Raw genomic sequence first — 19102 nt, 5'->3', positions numbered from 1 at the left:
TTAAAAGTACCTTGGCCTGTTAGTCTCTCCCAGACCACAGAAGAAAGGACTCACTCTCCATATCATTTACCGGCTGGACAAGTTGCCTCTTACATCTGGGTCTCAGTACCCTCATCTATACAGTGGGACAATACCACACGCTGTAGACACTGCTGTGATTACGAAGGACAGTGTCCACTTAACCCAGCACGGTGCGTGGCTCGTGGGAGTTAAACGGCAGCCATCGTGTTGTACTCTTTCAGACTCACGCTAGTCCGTTCTATTGGCACAGCTGAGCACACGTGGAGTTTCCACTGTTTGTTTACTCGCTCTGCCACCGGGTACCACCCTGGCTAGGAGCACTTCTCCAACCCAACCAAATCCAGTTTTGCAAATGTTTTTGTTTTGTTTGTTTTTGTGGTACGCGGGCCTCTCACTGTTGTGGCCTCTCCCGCTGCGGAGCACAGGCTCCGGATGTGCAGGCTCAGCGGCCATGGCTCACGGGCCCAGCCGCTCCGCGGCACGTGGGATCCTCCCAGACCGGGGCACGAACCCGTGTCCCCTGCATCGGCAGGCGGACTCTCAACCACTGCGCCACCAGGGAAGCCCCAGTTTTGCAAATGTTTTGTGTGCTAGATTGTATTTTCCAAAAACAGCCCCAGCAATCTTTCCCTTCCCCTTAAACTGCGGCAGGTTTGTGCCAGCTCTGACTGATAGAGCATAGGAGAAGTGATGCTATTTGATGTCAGAGGCAAGGTCTTAAAAAGGATGCAGCTCCTACGTGGCTCTCACACTCTCCGAGGGACACCCGGCTACCACGTTGTGAGGACGCCCAGGCCACAGGGAGAGGCCTCCTGCAGTGTATAGGCCTACAGCTCCAGCTGAGTTCCCAGCCAGCAGCCAACATCAGCGGCCCGATGTGTGAGTGAGCGAGTGACCCTTCGGGTGGTTCCAGCCTCCGGCCTTTGAGTTGGACCAGCTGATGTCAAGTGGACCAGGACGTGCTGCCCCCTCCAAATCTGCCACCATTGCAGAGTCATGGGAACAACAAAGGGTGCTGTTTGGGGTGGATCAAGACACAGTGATGGTCCTTAGAAGATCTGCAAAGCAAAACATGGATTTCATATCCAGTTGTCATATATCCATTTTATTTACAGCACCACAATACTATCAGTAAGCTCTCTCTAGACATAGTCTGTAGTTTGTATCAGCCACCCCACTGTGACTCTGCCCTAACTTTCTGGGACAGCCCGCTTGTTGGGTGACGTTCCAGAAGGTCCGTCCGGACGTGGGCAAGCAGCCACCAGGAAGCACGCCTGTGCTCTCCCCCATCGGGGTGGGGTTAGCAGTGACCCTGAGAATTAGCGGTTGTGGAGAGCTGCACGCAGTTGGCTCTGGTGTCAGCTCTGGCGCTGGGCCTAGGGGTCTCCAGCAGCTGTGGTCCCCTTGGACTGGAGGCTCTTCCTCCTGAGGACGATAGTGACAGGTCCATCAGGCAGCGCCTTGATGATGTTCCAGGCTTCAAACCGTGTGAGGCCCTGCATGGCAGTACTGGCCAACTGTAAGATTTCATCTCCTGGCTGGACCGTCTCACTTTGTTCTGAGGCCGCCCCTGGGATGAGAGAGAAGAGAATGGGTCCCACAGGTGACAGTGGAACAAGCAGTTACTTCCTACCCTTGGTCTCTGAGGAGCCGGGACAGCTCAGAAGGCAGCTGGCACCCATCCCTCCGGAACTCGGTGGCCGTTCTGAAATGAGACGTCTCACAAAACGGTGACTTCAAGGCTGGCACACCAGGCTCCAGCTCTCCGTGGCCCTTGGGAGAGGTGAGGCCCACGCTGTCCCCAGAGAAGGGGGATTTCGAGCAGCTGCAAGCCAGAGCCTGGCTGGGGAGACCTCCCTGGGGAACCGGGTCCTCCTCTAAGCCTCCTTGGATACCATCCCAATACCCAACACCCCTCCCCCGCACATGTGGTCTCTCTACTCCTAATGAGGTGGCCGGGCATTGGGTGGTGTGGGAATGGAGCTGGTGGGATGTTCACGAAACAATCTTCACAGCGCTTTTGGCTCTGAATGGCCTGGAGAGGACCCCTGGGTCCACGTAAAGAGGACATAATCACATACGGCTCCCACTCCTTCAGAGTCACGTAGGGAAAGAGTGCCCTTTTACCGCTGGTGTTGAAAGAAAATTTCCCATCTGTTTGACACAATGATATCTGCAAATATTTAATAAGAGTAAAAGACAAGAGTAATGATGATCATAATAAAAAAATAGCTAGGGACTTCCCTGGCGGTCCAGTGGTTAGGACTCCGCGCTTCCATGGCGGGGGGCGGGGGCGTGGGTTTGATCCCTGGTCGGGGAACTAACATCCCGCATGCTGTGCGGTGCGGCCAAGAAATAAATAAATAACTAAATAAAATGGGACAAGTATCTAAGCAGACATTTCTCAAAAAAAAAATAAAATTAGCTAAAATATATTGGGCAATTATATGTAACAGGCACTGTGTTAACACTTGGCGTTTATGGCAATAGTCCTATGAGGTATGTATGCTCTATTCCCTTTCCACGTGGGAGGAAACCAACGGCTCAAGTAGCTCACACAAGCTCCAAAGCTGCTGAGTGGTGCAGCTGTAGAATCCACCTCCCTTGGTCCCTTACATCCCCACGTAAGCAAATGGGGCCAAGACGGTGAAGGGACTTGCCCAGGGTCATGCTGCCACTGGGGGCAGAACTAACACTGGAATCCAGGTCTCTCGACTTTGAGCCCTACGCTCATTCCAAGTTGACCTTCAAAGTTAAAAACATCTTTCGCAGGGCTTCCCTGGTGGCGCAGTGCCTGGGAGTCCGCCTGCCGATGCAGGGGACACGGGTTCGTGTCCCGGTCCGGGAAGATCCCACATGCTGTGGAGCGGCTGGGCCCGTGAGCCATGGCCGCTGAACCTGCACGTCGGAGCCTGTGCTCCGCAGTGGGAGAGGCCACAACAGTGAGAGGCCCGCGTACTGCAAAAAAAAAAAAAAAAAATCTTTCGCAGAACTGGAGTCAACGTGGATTTCTGGGGAAGCTCCACGTGAGCCTTGGTCCGCCCCCGGGGTTTCAGCAGGTAACGGATTCCCCGCTAACAAAACCAGTCCGCAGTGGGGGCGCCTGGGGGCTGGGGAGCAGAGCTGGGAGGGCCTCTGGTCCCAGTACTGAGAGCCCTCAGACACACACCCACACCTCTTCTTATAGGTAAGGAGCCTCAGGCGCAGAAGGCAGCAGTCACTCAGCAAGTTAGAAGCAGAGCTAGACCAGAGCACAGGCCACGTGACCCCCTGTCCACAGCTCCCTGCTCCGTGACTCAGGGGCGTCCAGCATGAGACGCAGTGAAGAATCAGGGTGATTGCCTGTGACAGCTGCAGGCCATTCATGATTTTCACAGGAAAACCCAAGTGACCCCCCACTAGAGGCTGGCTTGCTCCCCAGTCCATGATGAACAAAATCTCAAAATTCTGAATAAAGGTAGGAGCAGACAGGTCCAGGATTAGGGTGAGGTGAGTAAGGCTGAGTTGTGCACCTGGAAAGTCAGACTGTCTTTGTTTTACAACTTGATATTTTGTTCATTGTGGATTTTTTGAATTAATTTCGAGTTTTAAAAATATTGCACTGAAACAGTATGTATCTTGATTACTGAATATTTCGGTGCCGCCTTCAATTTTGCACCCAGGGCAGTGCCTCACTTGCCTCACGCTAGCCCCGGCCCTGCCAAGCTGAACCAAGCCCAGGGCTGGGTCACGTACAAGGACCCAGTAAAACAGGGAGATTAAAGGGATGTCTGAGCCAAGGAGAACAGGGAGAAAAAGCAAAGTGGAGTCCTTAACAGGCTTGCCTGCCTCCCAAAAGGGCCTGGGGTTGTGGGAAACCGACATGGCCTAGAAGGTGCTCAGAAGCCTTTGGGGGGCCTGGCCGGACACCCGCAACTGGAGCGAAGGCTGAGAGGCATACGCACACCGCACCTTTGAAGATCCTGTTAACAGTCAGAGGCTTGTCCCCTTGCAGGGAGCCCTTCCCTCCTTCCAGACTGAAGCCCAGGCCTGCAGAGGTCTTCTCCAGGGTCACTGTGCAGACTGTGGCCTCTGCTGCTGAGAAAACACAGGGGGACTGTTAGGGATGCTCTCAAGTGCGCCTGGCTAATGCTCCCGGCAAACTTGTGCATGTGTACGGATAAACCCAGGCATGTGTGCCGGGCGGCATACAAGCCAGGCCACGTGTTCTGGGGGCCACAAATGACTGCGCAGCCCTGCCGGCACGGGCCTCACCTGTCCAAAGGTGATGTGGCCCATGGGGCTCCCACCATGTGGGGAGAACTTACAGGAATCTATGGAAACGTCACCGGCCACAGAGGCTGAGGCTGCAGAATCTGTGGAAGAGCTGAGGGCGGGCGTGGTCTCCACAGTTGGCTTCCTCGTGACAATCACGGCTTGCCTGGGGTCCCGAGCTTGGCGAAGGATGGCCAGAGCATCATTGTGTGTGGCCCCTTTGAGAGACTTGCCGTTGATGGAGAGAACCTCGTTGCCCTTCTGAATAGTCCCTTCCTGGGAGGCCAACCCGTTGGGGAACACCCTGTGAACCTGAGCAAACCAAAGGAAGTCAGGAGCCGGGAATCACCATATCAGATCTGGATTCTTGCTGCAGGAGGATCTGAACCAGTTAGTCAAACCCAGCAGATCCCTGGGCCAAAAAAATAAGATGAAATGTGTCCTAGATTAGGGATGCTAGCCAGCATTCCCTCCTCCACCCAGACCAGAGGTCATTAGCCAAAATGGCCAGATTGGCCCTCAGAATCCTTCCCAACACAATGTCCGAGACTATATCACTACAATTCGTTAACATTCAGTTAAAATCTTTTGCCTTATGTGCTCTACATCAGAATTTCCCAGAGTACTTTAATTCAAGCACTGATTCTGTGCCATATCAATAGGTATTGTGTAAGAAAAGTTTCTGAAGTCTAAGAAAAGTAAGAACATTGGATAAAACACAAGTTCTGAAAATGCCTACAGTTTAAAAAAAAAATCCTAGAGACTCTACAGTGCTATTTGGCATGATCATTCTCTAAGAACAGGCCGTATAATACAGTGATCCCCCAAAGGTTCAGCGAAGCATCCTTTTTTCCATAGAGAAACTCTCAGGCCCCGTCTTCTGCAGAATGCAGAATTCCTATCCTAGGAAGTCTAGACGTTTTTAAAACTCCTACCCTGGAAATTCTGATCCTTTAACTCCAGTTAAAAGGGACCATCGCCCACCCCCATTCCCTTTCTGAAAAATATGTGGGATTAAAAAATCTCATGTCTTTGCCTCAGCCTTTTTAATGATGTAAATTCTAATGTGCTCAATTAAGAGGATTGAATGACAGCATGGATGGGCAATCACTAAACCTGCTACGTGTTGTTTTGCTGTTATCATCTGAACAAGGTTCTTTGTTTCTCTAACCTGTTTCAGTGTTAGAAAAAGTCTGTTATGGGGTCAGATGTGGTCAAAATCCCTTGGTTGTAAGACCCAAGTAGGAAGCAGAATCTCTGCTCTGCATCTCAGTCTGTCCTCTATAAATGAAGCATACATGCCACCAATTCCCCATCCTGAGGTATGGGGAAGATGACTTGAACATGCCAGTGAGAGTCCAGCTTGCTCTTGGTCATGGACGGTGCTCAATGTTAGTTCTCTTTTAATGAATCTGGAAAGGAAGGGAAGCGCTCAAACACGGAAGGAGAAAAGGGAAGTCTGGTGCATATGATCAGCTGGTGTGTATCGCTCCTGGTTTTTGAGGCAGTGTCTCAGGGATGGCGAGCAAATGGGATGCAGAGAAGTCCCGACTCAAGGAAAGACCCACAGATCCAAAGTACTCTTGCCACAGGCAAGCTCTCTTTTCTTCCCTTCAAATAGAAAGCAAACTGCACCATCAGGAACGTCTTTATGATGCTCCGCTACGTGCTTAGTGTCAGAAACAGGTCCTCATTGGTTTTACGTGCTTTTATGCGGTAGAGAGCTTGCTTACAAAGAAGGAAGCTGCTGCTCACACACAACTGACTCCGAAGTGACCAATAGGAATGGGCAAAGTTACCACTGCCCGGGGGTGTGGTGTGTTTAACGCTGGCTGCCCCTGTGAGCTGGAGGGTTTGTTTTCAGCTGAGCAAGGGAGTTCAGATGAGTCCACGTGAAGGATATGCTGAGACAACACAGCCACGGGGGTGAGGCCAGTGCACCCAGCTTTGGAGAGATGAAGCAGCCATGTCACAGCTGGGTCCATGAAGATGGGATGACCAGAAGCCATCTGGGTCAGGTGCAGGTGGCCTAAACAGTGGGCAGAGGGCAGCAGCCAATGCTGACAGACTGTGTGGACCAAGAAGACAGGGTCCACAGGGGAAGACGCAGATGATCCAGGACCGCTGCCTTCCCCAGTCTCACCCCGGGCTCTAGTTGGTCCTGAGAGAACAGGGGGCTCGACCGTGAGATCTGAAGCCTCGTGTGCATCCTGGGTTGTGCTGTGCAGTTCCTGGTCTTTCCAGCTGGGCCCCATTGCCCTCAACCAACCATCAGATCTGCTTTGCAATTGTGCATGTTAACATCCCCGATCTCCCAGTGGGCAAACCCAGGAAAACAGCCTCCTGTACAAGACCTGCCCTCCCAAGGGCTCTTTCTGTCCAGGTGACGCCTCTTTCCATCTAGGTGTGCTATGCGACATATCACAGGCAGGTCTTCAATCCCGGCTGTAAAGCTTCTTGAAAAGGATCTTAAGCTCCTGCCCTAACCTCACACCCAGTGGCCTGGGGTCATGCATTCCTCTGATCTCTCCTAGTAAGTGCTCCCCCCTCCCAGGGCCATCACCTCTGGCTCTGACGCGCCCCCATGGCTGGGCCACTCACCGTGATCACCTTGTTTTCTAGATCCGCACCTCCTGCCAAGGTGAACCCAAGGCCAGCCCCTTCCTCCTTGTGCAAGATGGTAACATGGATGTTGTCTAATTGCTGCAGAAGGAAACATATATATTAAAAAACATTTTATTGCAACAGCGTGAACAGTTTAACAAGTGTTCCAACATCAGGCTGATTCGTTCTCAAACCCCAGCTTGGCCACGCTCCCAGGTATGTCAGACCCATTTCATCATTTGTAAAGAGAAGACTATAATTCCTGGAGTCATGGGAAGCTCAGAAGAAAAAAAAAAATGTGCATAAGGCAACCAATAGAGTTCTTTTCCTCTCCTATTCACGCAATCCACATCCACATTTGTACGGAGACAGGGCTGGGTGCTACTAAGTCAGCTGGAAATCCCAGCGTGTGAGATAACACAGCTCTGGCACCTTGGCGTGGGACAAGATGAGGTCAGCCTGTAGGACTCTGGGTCAGCACAGCTGGGAGCAGTGCTGTTTTGCAGAAGTTGGCTGCTCTGTCTTTACACCTGCTGCTCCATGTGGCACAGCAGCTGCATTTAGGAGCCCAGCTGACTCCTTGCCCTAGAACACACATGCGTGCATGCACGCGCACACACGCACACACACACACACACACACACACACACACGCCCACCCAGGCACACACAGTACTTCCCGGCCTGCGCCTGGGCTCAGCTGGAGCCAGAACAATCGCTCTGCAGTGTCTAAAGTCAGAGACCCTCATTCCGGTCTCGATGGTGGAGGGGTCTCAAACCCAAATGCATACAGGACCCAGGCGGATGACTTCAAAGAGCAAAATGGGCAGATGTGAGCGACAGGAACTGCAGAGACCTGAGAGCACATCTGCTTAAGAGGACCCACGGCTACATAGGAATGCAGACCCAGTGCTACAAGATCGTTTGTTCCTTTTATAAAAAGAGAGCAGCCAGAAATCCAGGTTTTGATTCAGGTTTGATAATATTTAGAATACGATACTTTTTTAAAAAGCACCATGCAGACCACATAAAATATACCTGCAGGCTCTCGGACCACCAGTTTGTGCCTCAGCGCAAGGGAAAAACCTCATGTCAAAGAATTCACTTGCTCTGGCACCACCAGAGCATCTGCTGCACAGCTGGCTCTATGATCATTTGACCTGGAGTCCCCGAGACCCAGGAAGGATGAAGGGATGAATGGACCTCACTGTCCCGCCTCTACGCCAGCACTGGCCCAAATCTCCCAACTTTGACCCAAGTGTCAGCTTACTTGCCCTATAAGAGCCCTTTGTCAAATTGGAAAGCAAATACTGTCCCAGGAACACCCCAGGCAGGACCGCTCTTTGTATTTTACGCAACAATTTTGCCTCTGTTATTTCATTTGAATTAGGCCCTGGGGAGGATGGTCCCAGTGCACAGGTGATGAGTGAGAGCCCCAGAGGATGAATCCCGGCCCAGGGCATCTTGTCAGACTCACCCATACCCTGGATCTAGGGAGCACCAGCTATGGTCCCTCCTTATCCTCTCATCCCAGTCTGGATGATTCCAGCACGAAAAGCCTGTATGGACTACGGGAGCCCAGGCGGATGCAAGGCTCATGAGCCCATGCTCATCTGAGCTGAATGGGCCTCAGCTCTTTCTGACCACTTCCTCTCCATGCACCTTTGGGTCGTGCTCTGAAGGCATAGGGGAAGTGGGACTTTCAGAATGACTTGACTGAAGTGTGGGAACCCTTACGAGCCCTGGGATCAGTCACCTCTCGGTGTGCAGGCAAGTCTTCAGGCAAGAGATCAGAACTTGAAATGGATGGCTCACTCCCACGCAGCATCTCCCTGGAGACGCACACTGGGCAGGCAGCCCGTGGGACGTGGAAAGAGCACGGAACGTGGAGATAGAAAACCTAGGCTCTGCGACCTTGAACCTCGCCTTCCTCATTTATTAAAGGGTCAAAAAGATACAATAAGTCTATGACTGAAAGCACTTCATGAGCTACAAAGCTCCCTACACCGGAAGGTCTTACTGTGGTCCAGTGATACACCACGCCTCTGCCCCGGGCAGGATACAACCCGAGTCTGGTGTCAGCCCCTGGGAACTCCCTTCTCGACCTCAAGGAGCCCAGGGCAGCGTGCACTGCTTCCCCTCCGGCCCACCTGAGGTGACCACACTGCTCATAGCAAGGCCTTCATCTCTGTAAGTGCTTATAAAAGAAACCTACCTTTAATGTTGCTTCGTCCAGAACCTTCACTTCCTCTATGAGCTGCTTTAATTCCTCGGAGCTCAGCAGGGAGATAACTGATTGACCAGACTGAGAAGCGCAGCGGTCGGAGCCGTCAGCTTCCGTGGGCTCACCGAGACCCTCTGTGTATTCTCTCAGCTCTGAAAGGCTTTCATAGGGAGGACCCGCACACAGTATGAATCATGATATTGATGAGAGCTAACATCCTTAGCATAATTACTCTCTTCCAAGACGGTGCTAACGTTCATTCTATTATTTGGTGCAACAAATGCACAAATAGATACCAGGATCCCTCCACTATAGAGATGAGGAAATTGGGGCTTAGGGAGGGGAAATAACTTTGTCTATGGTCACATGGTTATGAAAGGCTGAGATCTGGGACTTGAAATCACAGATCATGGTGTGTCTGACTCCAAAGTCTGTGTTCAGAACCTCAGCACCTCACCCCAGAGTATAACTGATGCTTTGGACAAATCTGCACCTAGATGGCCACCAAGACTGATGTCCTTTCACACACACACTCACCTTGGTCTCCTTCACAGATGTTGTCAGCACCTGCCTATCCTACCTTAGCACCTAATCACTACAAATGGTGCCCACTTAGCTAGCAGCTGGCCTTCCTTTTTCTTTTGAACTCACTTTGGTACCTGTAGCTATTTTTTGCAATGACACTTCTTATTTTGCATGAAACTGTGGTTTGGGTGATAGGGATTATTCCTTCCTCTGATTGACAGATCTTTACTGCTAAAAGGTGGATGGGGTCTCACAGCAGTAAATGCTAATGGTGAGCCTTGCAGTTCCAGAAGAAGAACAGACTCTCAGCCAGAAAGAGCAAGCTCCGGGGAAGCCTAAATATTAAAGGCTACGATTCTACCACTGACCAACTCTAATGCTTGAGTTGGTCTGGCTCTTCAGCCCCTGATCCGGGTGTGTCTTGGTGCAGGGGTCCCCAACCCCTGGGCCGCACAGCAGGAGGTGAGTGGCGGGCGAGCGAGCAAAGCTCCATCTGCCGCCCCCCTCGCTCCCTATTGCTCCCATTACAGCCTGAACCTCCCCCTCCCCCTGGGTCCGTGGAAAAATTGTCTGCACGGAACCGGTCCCTGGTGCCAAAATGGTTGGGGACCGCTGTTTTGGAGGATCACTCCTGTTCCCTCACAGTAGCTGGCACCTGATAGAACAACATCACAGTAGCTGGAACCTGATGGAACATCTGGGTCAGTGAGTCTCAAACATTTCTCAGCAATATAAGAACAATACAGAATACTGATCAATGCACAGTTGTTCTGATTCAAGAGGGAAGACTAAACCCCAGCCCTGCAGCAGGAGCTCTGGGGCACTGCTGGGAGCCCCCTGCGCCCCCGGTTCTGTGGAGCAGGTCTTGCCCAGCTCCTAATTTCAACTGAAGAGGAAACCGAGGGGGAGTGTGGAAGGAACCAGCTCATGGTCAGGGCGTCAGTGTGGGAGATGGGACTGGGGCTCAGGCGTCCGAACTCCCAGGCCAGGGGGCTGAACCCAGTGCAGAGTACAGGTGGATTTCTTTGGAGAGAGGGAGGTGGCAAGAACCCCCAGGGGATCATCTCCTGGCCTCGTTTGGGTCTTCCTGAGCAATGGCCGGATATGTCCAAGGTGCATTAGTTCCAGATATGCACGTGGAAATCAGCAGGGGGCCAGTTCTGTCCCCCACCTCCCACCCCTCCCACGGCCGGGTGTTGTGAAAACTCCTTAATACGGAAGGCAGAGGTGTGACACACACACACACGCGCGCGTGTAAAAGAACAGGTGGAACAATCCTTTAGCAAACCTGAGTGATGTTTTACAAGACATAGATTATAAGGGGAAGAAAGGCAAGAAAGTTCAACACTGGGCAGAGACACTCACTTGAGCGAGAAGCCCGTGTCTGAGGCAGGAGCTTCAGCAGAGCTAATTGCAGCAGGATCTTCACTGGACGCCATGGGGGGCGACGCCCCTTCCTTGGGGCTGCAGGAGGTCTGGCCACAGGAGACGGAAGACGGAAGGCACAGCAGGGACTTCATGACAGCCGATGACACCTGGCTGCTGATGGAGTAGAGTTTACTGGTCTTTTCATCCAGTGGCTTCATCTCACAGGACTGGGTCCTGCTCAGGGGGAAGCTCCGTGCCCGCTGGCTTGGTATCTTGACCCCTGGGCCTCGAGATCCCTCCATCTGCGTCGCCAGCAGCCTTGAGAGAGGGTCGGGGTCCGAGGAGAGGGTTTTCTGACCGGGCTGCTGTCCGGGGGAAGGGGGCTCCGGCACACCGGGGTCGCTGGCCTCCAGGACTGCGAGGGAGGCCGGGGGCAGCTGCTCTGGCTCTGGCCACTGCTGCTCCACGGCGGGGGGAGCCCCTCGCCCTGAGACACCAGAAGCCCGAGAAGCCCGTCCTCCCTCTTGCTCCCCAGGAGGTTTTGCTTCCGCCCCGGAGGAGCTGGAGGGCTGGAGGCTTAGTCTCTGGGCTCCTTTGTCAGACCGGTGAGAAGAGCCAAAGGTTTCAAAGGAGCTGATCCTTTGCTTGATGGAAGAGGAGGCCCGTAGGGGTGGCCCGGGGCGCTCCCTGGAGGTGGGTGTTGGCTGGCTGGGGGAGGCTGCCTCTGGGGGCTGCCTTGGGGCACGATTCCTCAAATCTTTCAAGCTTTGGCGAAACCAGGTGGGCTTGGGGGCCACTGGAGGACCCTTCTTCACCGTGCTGCCGTCTGCCGACTTGTAAACTGTGGGACCGCCACCGGTGGTGTCCAGTTTGGGCACAGTCCCATCTGGGTGGCCCTGAATCCCATCTTCCTCACCCAGCATGACGACGGGCTGCAGTGGCGTGTGGCTATGATTCTCACTCATGACGGGGCTAAAGAGATTTTTGATGCAGTCAGAAATTCTAACCCAAGGGTCTTCGGCGGTGATATCAAGGGTATAGTCCATCCGAGCCTGCCTCTTAAGCAGTGGGTGTTTTATTGGAGACGCTGGCGTCACTGGGGAGCAGAAAGGCCAAAGCTGTGCGTTACACCTGATCGTGGGTTTTCTTCCTAAGTTCTAGTTTCAACGATGAATAGCAAGGATGCTAGAGGAGACGATAAGCAGAAGTGGTGGATCCCTTGTTGGGTGAGCTGCTACCCCACGTGCCATTACCTGGCTAAGTGTGAACAGGCAGGGACACAGAACCAGAGGACCAGAGCTGTGAGTCATCTCCACAGCATCCCAGCATTTTAGAGCTACAAGGGTTCGCATAGAATACCTAGTCTGATCTCTGACATTGTATGATTGAGGAACCCAACAGTCATGAGGGTAAGGGGTCATCTGTTGGCAGAGCCAGGGTGAGAACCCCTGTCTCCTGATTCCCCACTTTCGTATTCTTTCCACTGCGCTAAATAACCTCTTAGATAACTCACTAGAGCGTTAAAGGCCAAAGCAGTCCTCTTGCCTTTTAAACTTTAAGCCAAGGGTCACAAACTGGCAGCCGTATTTGGTTTGGACCACCATATCATTAAAAAGCAAAAGTGGGCGTGCACGCCTTCAGACGGGGCACACCCCAGCTCTACGCAGTTACAGCCCTCACCCTCACCAGGTCAGCATTTCCCACATTAAAGCATCCATCCGGTGCCTGAAGTCATGTGAGTTTGCTGCTCTCCCTACTCAAAGAATTAACCAGCTCGCTCGGCAAAGGAGCATTCCCCCTACCTAAAGAGCTGATGAGAGGATTCCAGGTAGAAAGAAGCTCTGTGACAACGATTCCCAAACTTGGCTGGCACATTGGAATCTGGAGGACCTAAAGAATGCTGACGTCCAGCCCTGGGTGCTGATGTAATACACCGGGGATGCAGCCTGGGCATTGACGTTGGAGCAGCCCCACAGGTCATTCCAACCTGCTCTCTCAGGCACGCCTAGTCAAGTTCAGCCCCTCACCACTGGTGGTCTTTCTTGGAAGCCAGTCTTGAACAAGCCAGAAGAGGGGAGTCTGCCTGGACTCTTTCCCAGGAACAGAGGGAGGCCGGCCCCCAAGTCCTGCACAGCCAAGAAGCCAAGTAGATGCGTGGCCCTTGGGTCACCCCAGGTCTGATCTCTCCCTGGTTAGGAGTATGCTGCTCTGGTCCCATGCTCTGGGGGATGCTTGGTATCAGAATGCAACCCAGTTTAAGGAGGGCTGATTCCTCCTGCCCCTGGTCTCAACGCCAGCCCTCAAGGTATGCAAACCATGCAGAGCACTAAGCCTTGGAGATGCCCAAGAGACCTTCTGCATCACCCCAAAGGCCAGGGTGGTCAGTACTGACTCCGGGGGCTGTACCAAGTGAGCCCAGCCCCCTCAGCCTGGTCCTGCATTTACATATCGCTCTGCTGCAGGGCCTGTCGTAAGACTCAGTAGTCAGACGTTCTACAGGAGAGCCCTCTGCAAACCGGGGCAAGGAGCTCTTGCCAGTAGAACACCAAGGTATTCCCTGGCAAGTTCCTCAGCTGGGGTGGCTCAGGGGAGGGACGGGGGGAGGAGCCTCCAGTGGTGGGGCCGCTGCTCTGGATGAGACGTGCTAGCTATTTCCATTCATAATGTCCCTTAACCTCTGAGAGACTTCCGTGTGCTTTTCACGTAGTGTTTCTCAAACAGGTCGAGTAATAAATATGTAGGTTTGTAACCGACATAGTTATTACCTTGCCACTGCTGGGAGCTCCTTGATGGCAGGAACTGGTCTTTCTTCTTTCTCTCATTCTCTTTCTCATTCATTCTCATATCTTCTCTCTCTCTCTCCCCCCCCCACCCCCGTCTCGGTCTCTGTCTCCACCTCGATCTCTATCTCTTCCCCTCCCTCCCTCCTAAGAAGCCAGCACAGGGCCTCACGAAGCCCGCGCTCAGTACACGCTGGCCGAATTGAATCACATGTTGGGCTGCGGTGTGATTTCCCACTTGATGATGAGTGAACTGAGGCTCAGAAAAGTAAAGAAAGCTGCCCAGAGTCACATTCGTGAAGGACAGAGCCAGGTTTCCTACCCTGGTCTCCCTGACCCCAGGTCCGATGCTCTTTCTAACAAAGCTCTGCATATTCAGCTCATGTCTCAGCACTGCCAGGGGCACCGTGTGGGCACGCCCCTTCCATCCACGCCCCCCCTCCCCCCGCAGGAGGCGGTGACCACCAGCAACATGCTGTTTATTCCTCCCTCTCCGACCCTGTGTTCCCAGACTTGGAAATGCTGAATGCAGCTTACTAGAACGCTGTCAGCCTAGAGGGAGCAGCTGCTCACTGTGGTTGGGTGGGCGTGTCCTGGACCTTTTCCCGAGGGCCCCTTTCTCCAGCTGACTGTCTGGATTGGCCCGAGTTCCCCCTGCATCCCCCACCCCCATCACAGCATCACAGATCCAGCCAGGAGGTTCCCACCCTGGACAGCAACCACACGGTCCTGCAGTCCCACCGCCTCGGGGGACTCCTGACCGTTCATCGGCCCAAGTCCAGCTGTCGTGTTGTGCAGAACCCTCCAACGCTCTGGGCAAACTCACGTTCTTCCCTTAGCACCGGACCTTGATCCGGAAGTTCCTTCCTCCTGGCAGATCTAATTGAAAACCTACCTGGGCTGCCTCCTCTCCTCCCCGGCTGGCCCTCTGAGGAGGACGTCGTCTGCGGGCCGACTGCAGGTCCTGGGCTGCAGGCAGTGGCGTGAGGGCTTCTCCCTGCTGCGCCTTCCTGCACAGGCAGCGGTGGCAGTACTTCGCTGGCTTCCTGTGGTGTAAACAGGAAGCAAGACCGTGTCAAAACGGTAGCCTCCAGCTGTGAGAAGGCAAGGCGCACTTTGATTGGGACTGGAGAGGTGACGTTCAGATGCTTTAATGAGAAGTTCAGCGGCTCTGTCAGTCAAGGGCCTTTCCTCCACTGTGGTGCCTGCATGGCTGACCCAGGGAGCCAGCACCTCCTGGAGGCCCAGAGCATCCCTCTGCTTCCCACGAGCCGGTGTCCAGAACAAGGGCTCATCCTATTGACATATGTGAAGATCCTGGGCTCTCTGTGACAGGGAAAAGAGGCTTGGGAGTGGGGACGGGGGACTGTCACTGCTTCATTTACCACTGCATTCTGCCAAACTACCCCCCGTCCCAGGAGGGAAGAGAACCAGGCAAAGAACTGCCCTCTAGTCTTCACTAAGTTAAGGTTAGAACACTTGAAGGAAAACGTGCCTGTCGCTTTCTACATTGTGATTCATTATTCAGTTATTTAGAAAGCGTGCTGCAAGGGATGACAGATACTCAGGACCTGTGCCATCACTTCCCTTTGTAGCCCCCAGAGTGCTATTATCATTCTAGGGCAGCATCATTTTCCCCACTGAGCCTGAATGTGGACTCAGGCTCCTTCACAAACCAGCCTAGGGATGAGACGGACCAAGCACCAAGTAACCATCCAATGCTTGATCAGAGTTTGGGTTTTCATACAGCATGAAAGAGATGCTGTCAGGACCCAGAGGAAGCAGCCAGCACCAGTCCTGTCCCAGAGAGGTGCTGAGGGCTTCCCAAGAGAAGTGCTTTTTGTCTGGTTCTTGAGCAAAGGGTGAGAATTTTCTAGGCAGAGAAGCTGAGGGAGAGTATTCCAGAGACATAGACATACGCAGTAGAAGGAATAAGGAAAGTACCAACTCAGAAAGAAAAAAAAGAGGCAGACATCATCAAAACGATGCTGCCTAAATTTTTCTGCAAGGGAAATACTCTGCCATGCTGCTGTGGATGGCATCTGTGTTCTGCTCATTCCAGGGTCAGGTGGAATGATGGGCTGGCTATCTGACAAGGCTGCAGGCTTCCTCCCAAAAAGAAGGAAGGAAGGAGGAACAAATGCACCATTTGGGACTAAAAAAGATATCGAAAATGTCTGTGGCCTGAGATTTAATACCTACTTTGTCAATAAACATTCTTTAGGAATGAAAATTCTACAGAAGTTAGAAATATGTTCCCAAAGCACTGTCCCAGCCCAAGGTCCCTAGTGTAGAACTGAGTCTAGGGGGGCATCTTGGAAACACTGAGAGACTAACGAACTCAAAGGAATCGTTGCGTTTCTTCAACTAGTCCTTCGTAAAAGCAAGGCTCGGCCATGGACTCAGAAGCTTAAAGTATTAGACTGACGGTATCTAAGACACCCATCAGCAGGAAAAAATGATATGTGGCTGAAATTTAATTTCACCCAGTTGGAACTCTGAAAGATGAGGTGACACTTGTCTATATCCATGACTGGTTGACACTTTCATAGGCCGATGCTCTGGGTACCAACCACAGTCGTCAAAGCAACTTTGCATCTTGGAACAGACACAGATGTGTTTTGTCTTTCATCAGCACACCTGATGTTGCACCCTCTATATGGAAGTTGTTTTTTTTTTAATTAGCCCCTGAAATAAATTTGATTTTACTTGAATTTATTCTAAGTAGTATTTCCTGGCACAGTGCTTGGTGAAAGAGGGAGACAGAAGGGAAAGAAGGAAAGAGGACAGAGATGTGGACTTAGGGGAGAAAGTGATTTTTAACCACAAGTGATAGTTCAAGCTGATTTTCTAGAAAGGAAAGGATTGGTCTTCTGTTGAAGGGAATACGCTGAAGGTGATTTTGGTAGTGAAAGTTAAGTCCCCTTGAGTTACAGTAGATGAAAAAGATTTGGGGGTTGTAATAAAAACTTGAGAAGGGTCTTGGGACCCTGGAGAGAAAAGACTGGGGGAGGGGAAGGTGGGGGGACAGAGAGAGAGAGACAGAGACAGAAAATGGACAAGGAGGAGGTGGAGGGAGGGAGAGAAGGATGGAGAGATGTTATACACTGGGGCCAAGGAGAGAAACACCCAGTGAGAAATCCCCAGGCATGGCGGTGGAGATTTTTAAGAATGACGCGCAGCAAACAGCCCCCCGGTTTTGCTGCGCTATAATCCTTTCTCTGTACCCCCAACGCCCAGGAAAATAATGTGGTGTCGGTTGTGCTTTTGTAAAAGGCCGTAGAAGGGTCTGTGGGCCACGTGGGCCACAGCAGAAGGTGGGAGGGTGCAGGCAGGAGCGACGGATGCTGAAGAGGAATCACAGCGTGGCAAAGACAAGGGACTTTTGCTTGCAGCAGATCTCCCTCTTCTGCAGAAGAAGAAGGAGGAGGTTTGAAGCAGAAACCCTGATTCCTCCTCCAGCAGCCTCACTTGGGGAGACTCCCCTGCCCCATATCTGGTCCAACCCGGCCAGGTGGCCCAAGGGCATCGCTGGGGCAGACCTGCTCTGGCAAATCTGCTCCTTTTCTGGGTCTCCAGGGACAACGTAAAAAGCCTGGCTTCTCAGCCTCTCTGTTCCTCATTTTCCCTCCTGGACTTATAGGTCTCAGGCTCGAAGGAAAATGAAATGTTTGCTTAGAAAGGAGGAGCAGGGGAACAGATCCACGTCGGCAACTCCATCATGAATTGCTAACCAGCCACATCCTGCCAGCCTGCAAAACTGTGCTTCCTCTTCAGTAACCTGGTTTCCTCTCCCTTCTTCACTCTCACCCCTCCTACTCAACAGCTTCCTCTCTGGGGTTTCTTATTCCTGCTGAAATTTACCAACCCCCCTTTACAGATAGCTAGAGGGGATTCCCAGTTCCACCTGCCCAGAGAAGGCAGCTGTCGGGGAAGAAGTGAAAGACAGTGTAGCCTAGTGATAAAGTGACCCACTGGCAATGTGACCTTGAGCAAGTCCCTCGGCTTCCTCTTTGCATGAAGGGCACCCTCATCCCCAGGTGGTTGTCAGGCTTAACTGAGACAAAGCACAGCGCCTGGGCATAAAATCGGCCCAAGATGTAGAAGCTGCCTGGCTGTCGGCCTGCCTTCCCGGAGGGGAGTGGGATGGGAGGACATGAGGTCTTTAGGGGTGCGATGGAAGAGCCAATGTGGTAGTGAACACCATTATGTCCGACAGTCTGTTAGGCACCCGCTTGGTCGGTTCCATTTAATTAATCCTCATGCTAGCCCGTGGAGGGGGCCTCTAAACTTGGCCCCAATTAACAGATAAGGAAACTGAGGCTTAGAGAGCTGTGAAAACAACCCTGAATTCCAGTGTGTAATGGATGGGAACACAGAAGCCAATCAACAAGACTGGGGCTTCAGTTGAGATCTGCCGGGCTTCAAACCTCTCTTTCCGCAGTCGGCCCTAAGCTTGAGCCCAGCCTCTTCTCTCTGATGGAGGAGAATCCTCCTTTGCCCATGGCTAACGCTCTGCGAATGCTCAACCCTGCTTGGCGCGGGAGAACGCTCAACCCATCGGACATGCTCTTACCTGGCCACAGGTGGGCAAGGTGTGTCCAGAAGGGCACAGGGAGTCCCCTCTCTCTTCTAGACTCTTCTGAGGGTCACTGTCACTTTTAAAGTATTTTCTGGGTGGAGGCTTGGGCTTGGAGGACGTAGGCTTTCTCACCAAAATCTCGAAGGATTTCTTCAGTCTCAGTGGCGGGTGGCCGCCCGGGCTCTCCTGGGGCGGCCCGGATGATGCCCCAGGAGGCACCCCTGGCTCCGGCCCCAGGGACAGGCTGGGGCTGCGCGTGCTGACTTCCAAGTCGGAGGGCGGCTGCTCTCCGCCACTGCTGGGACTGCCCCCGGGGGACCCCGACATGTAGCTGCTGTCACTGCTGGAGCGGATCATGACCTTCGGAGCCCTGCGATGCGGGGGAGCTGAGTTCTTCTCCCGGTCCTTCTCCAAGGTCGGCCGCCCGTGCCAGCTGCTCTCCAGCCTTTTGACACCTGCATTGGAAGCACAAGGGAACCTCCACCCCTGGCCTTGCTCCCAAGGTGAGCCACGGGTGGCACGCTGCCTGCCCAGGCTGTCTGATTCTCCTCCGAGGTCACTTTGGTTTGGAGCTCGGCAGTCTTGGGTCCGGTGCCCAGCACCAGTGACTTTAGGTTGGGAAAACCATTCAAACTCTCTGAGTCTCCATGTGATGGAGACTGAGATGCACCCCCTCGATGGCCCTTCAAGGAAGGGCTTGATGTCCTAGCTGTGCCGAGTGCTGAGAGCAGATGGCCTGTAGCTG

At 52.9% G+C, this 19102-nt stretch overlaps 1 protein-coding gene across 2 annotated transcripts in view; it reads right to left on the bottom strand.

The window, feature by feature from the left end:
- Nucleotides 1-1110: 1110 nt before the first annotated feature.
- Nucleotides 1111-19102, bottom strand: part of IL16 (interleukin 16) — an 82585-nt gene continuing 64593 nt past the window's right edge. Inside the window, exons 11-18 of one of the 2 annotated variants that reach the window (XM_029238532.1) lie at nt 18352-18812; nt 14671-14821; nt 10993-12091; nt 9094-9262; nt 6877-6978; nt 4329-4587; nt 3973-4098; nt 1111-1591 (exon numbers count right to left, since the gene is read on the bottom strand). In XM_029238532.1, coding sequence (XP_029094365.1) covers nt 1398-1591; nt 3973-4098; nt 4329-4587; nt 6877-6978; nt 9094-9262; nt 10993-12091; nt 14671-14821; nt 18352-18812 — 2561 coding nt within the window. In that variant the 3' untranslated portion in view covers nt 1111-1397. The remainder of the gene's footprint in view (nt 1592-3972; nt 4099-4328; nt 4588-6876; nt 6979-9093; nt 9263-10992; nt 12092-14670; nt 14822-18351; nt 18813-19102) is intronic. The other variant, XM_029238533.1, reaches the window with a different exon arrangement.

Source organism: Monodon monoceros, unplaced genomic scaffold (assembly GCF_005190385.1).
Source record: "Monodon monoceros isolate NGI ecotype Baffin Bay Population unplaced genomic scaffold, NGI_Narwhal_1 Super_Scaffold_21, whole genome shotgun sequence".
Lineage (NCBI taxonomy): Eukaryota > Metazoa > Chordata > Mammalia > Artiodactyla > Monodontidae > Monodon > Monodon monoceros.
The sequence above is the reverse complement of the archived record's forward strand: the minus strand, read 5'-3'. Positions and strand labels throughout refer to the sequence as shown.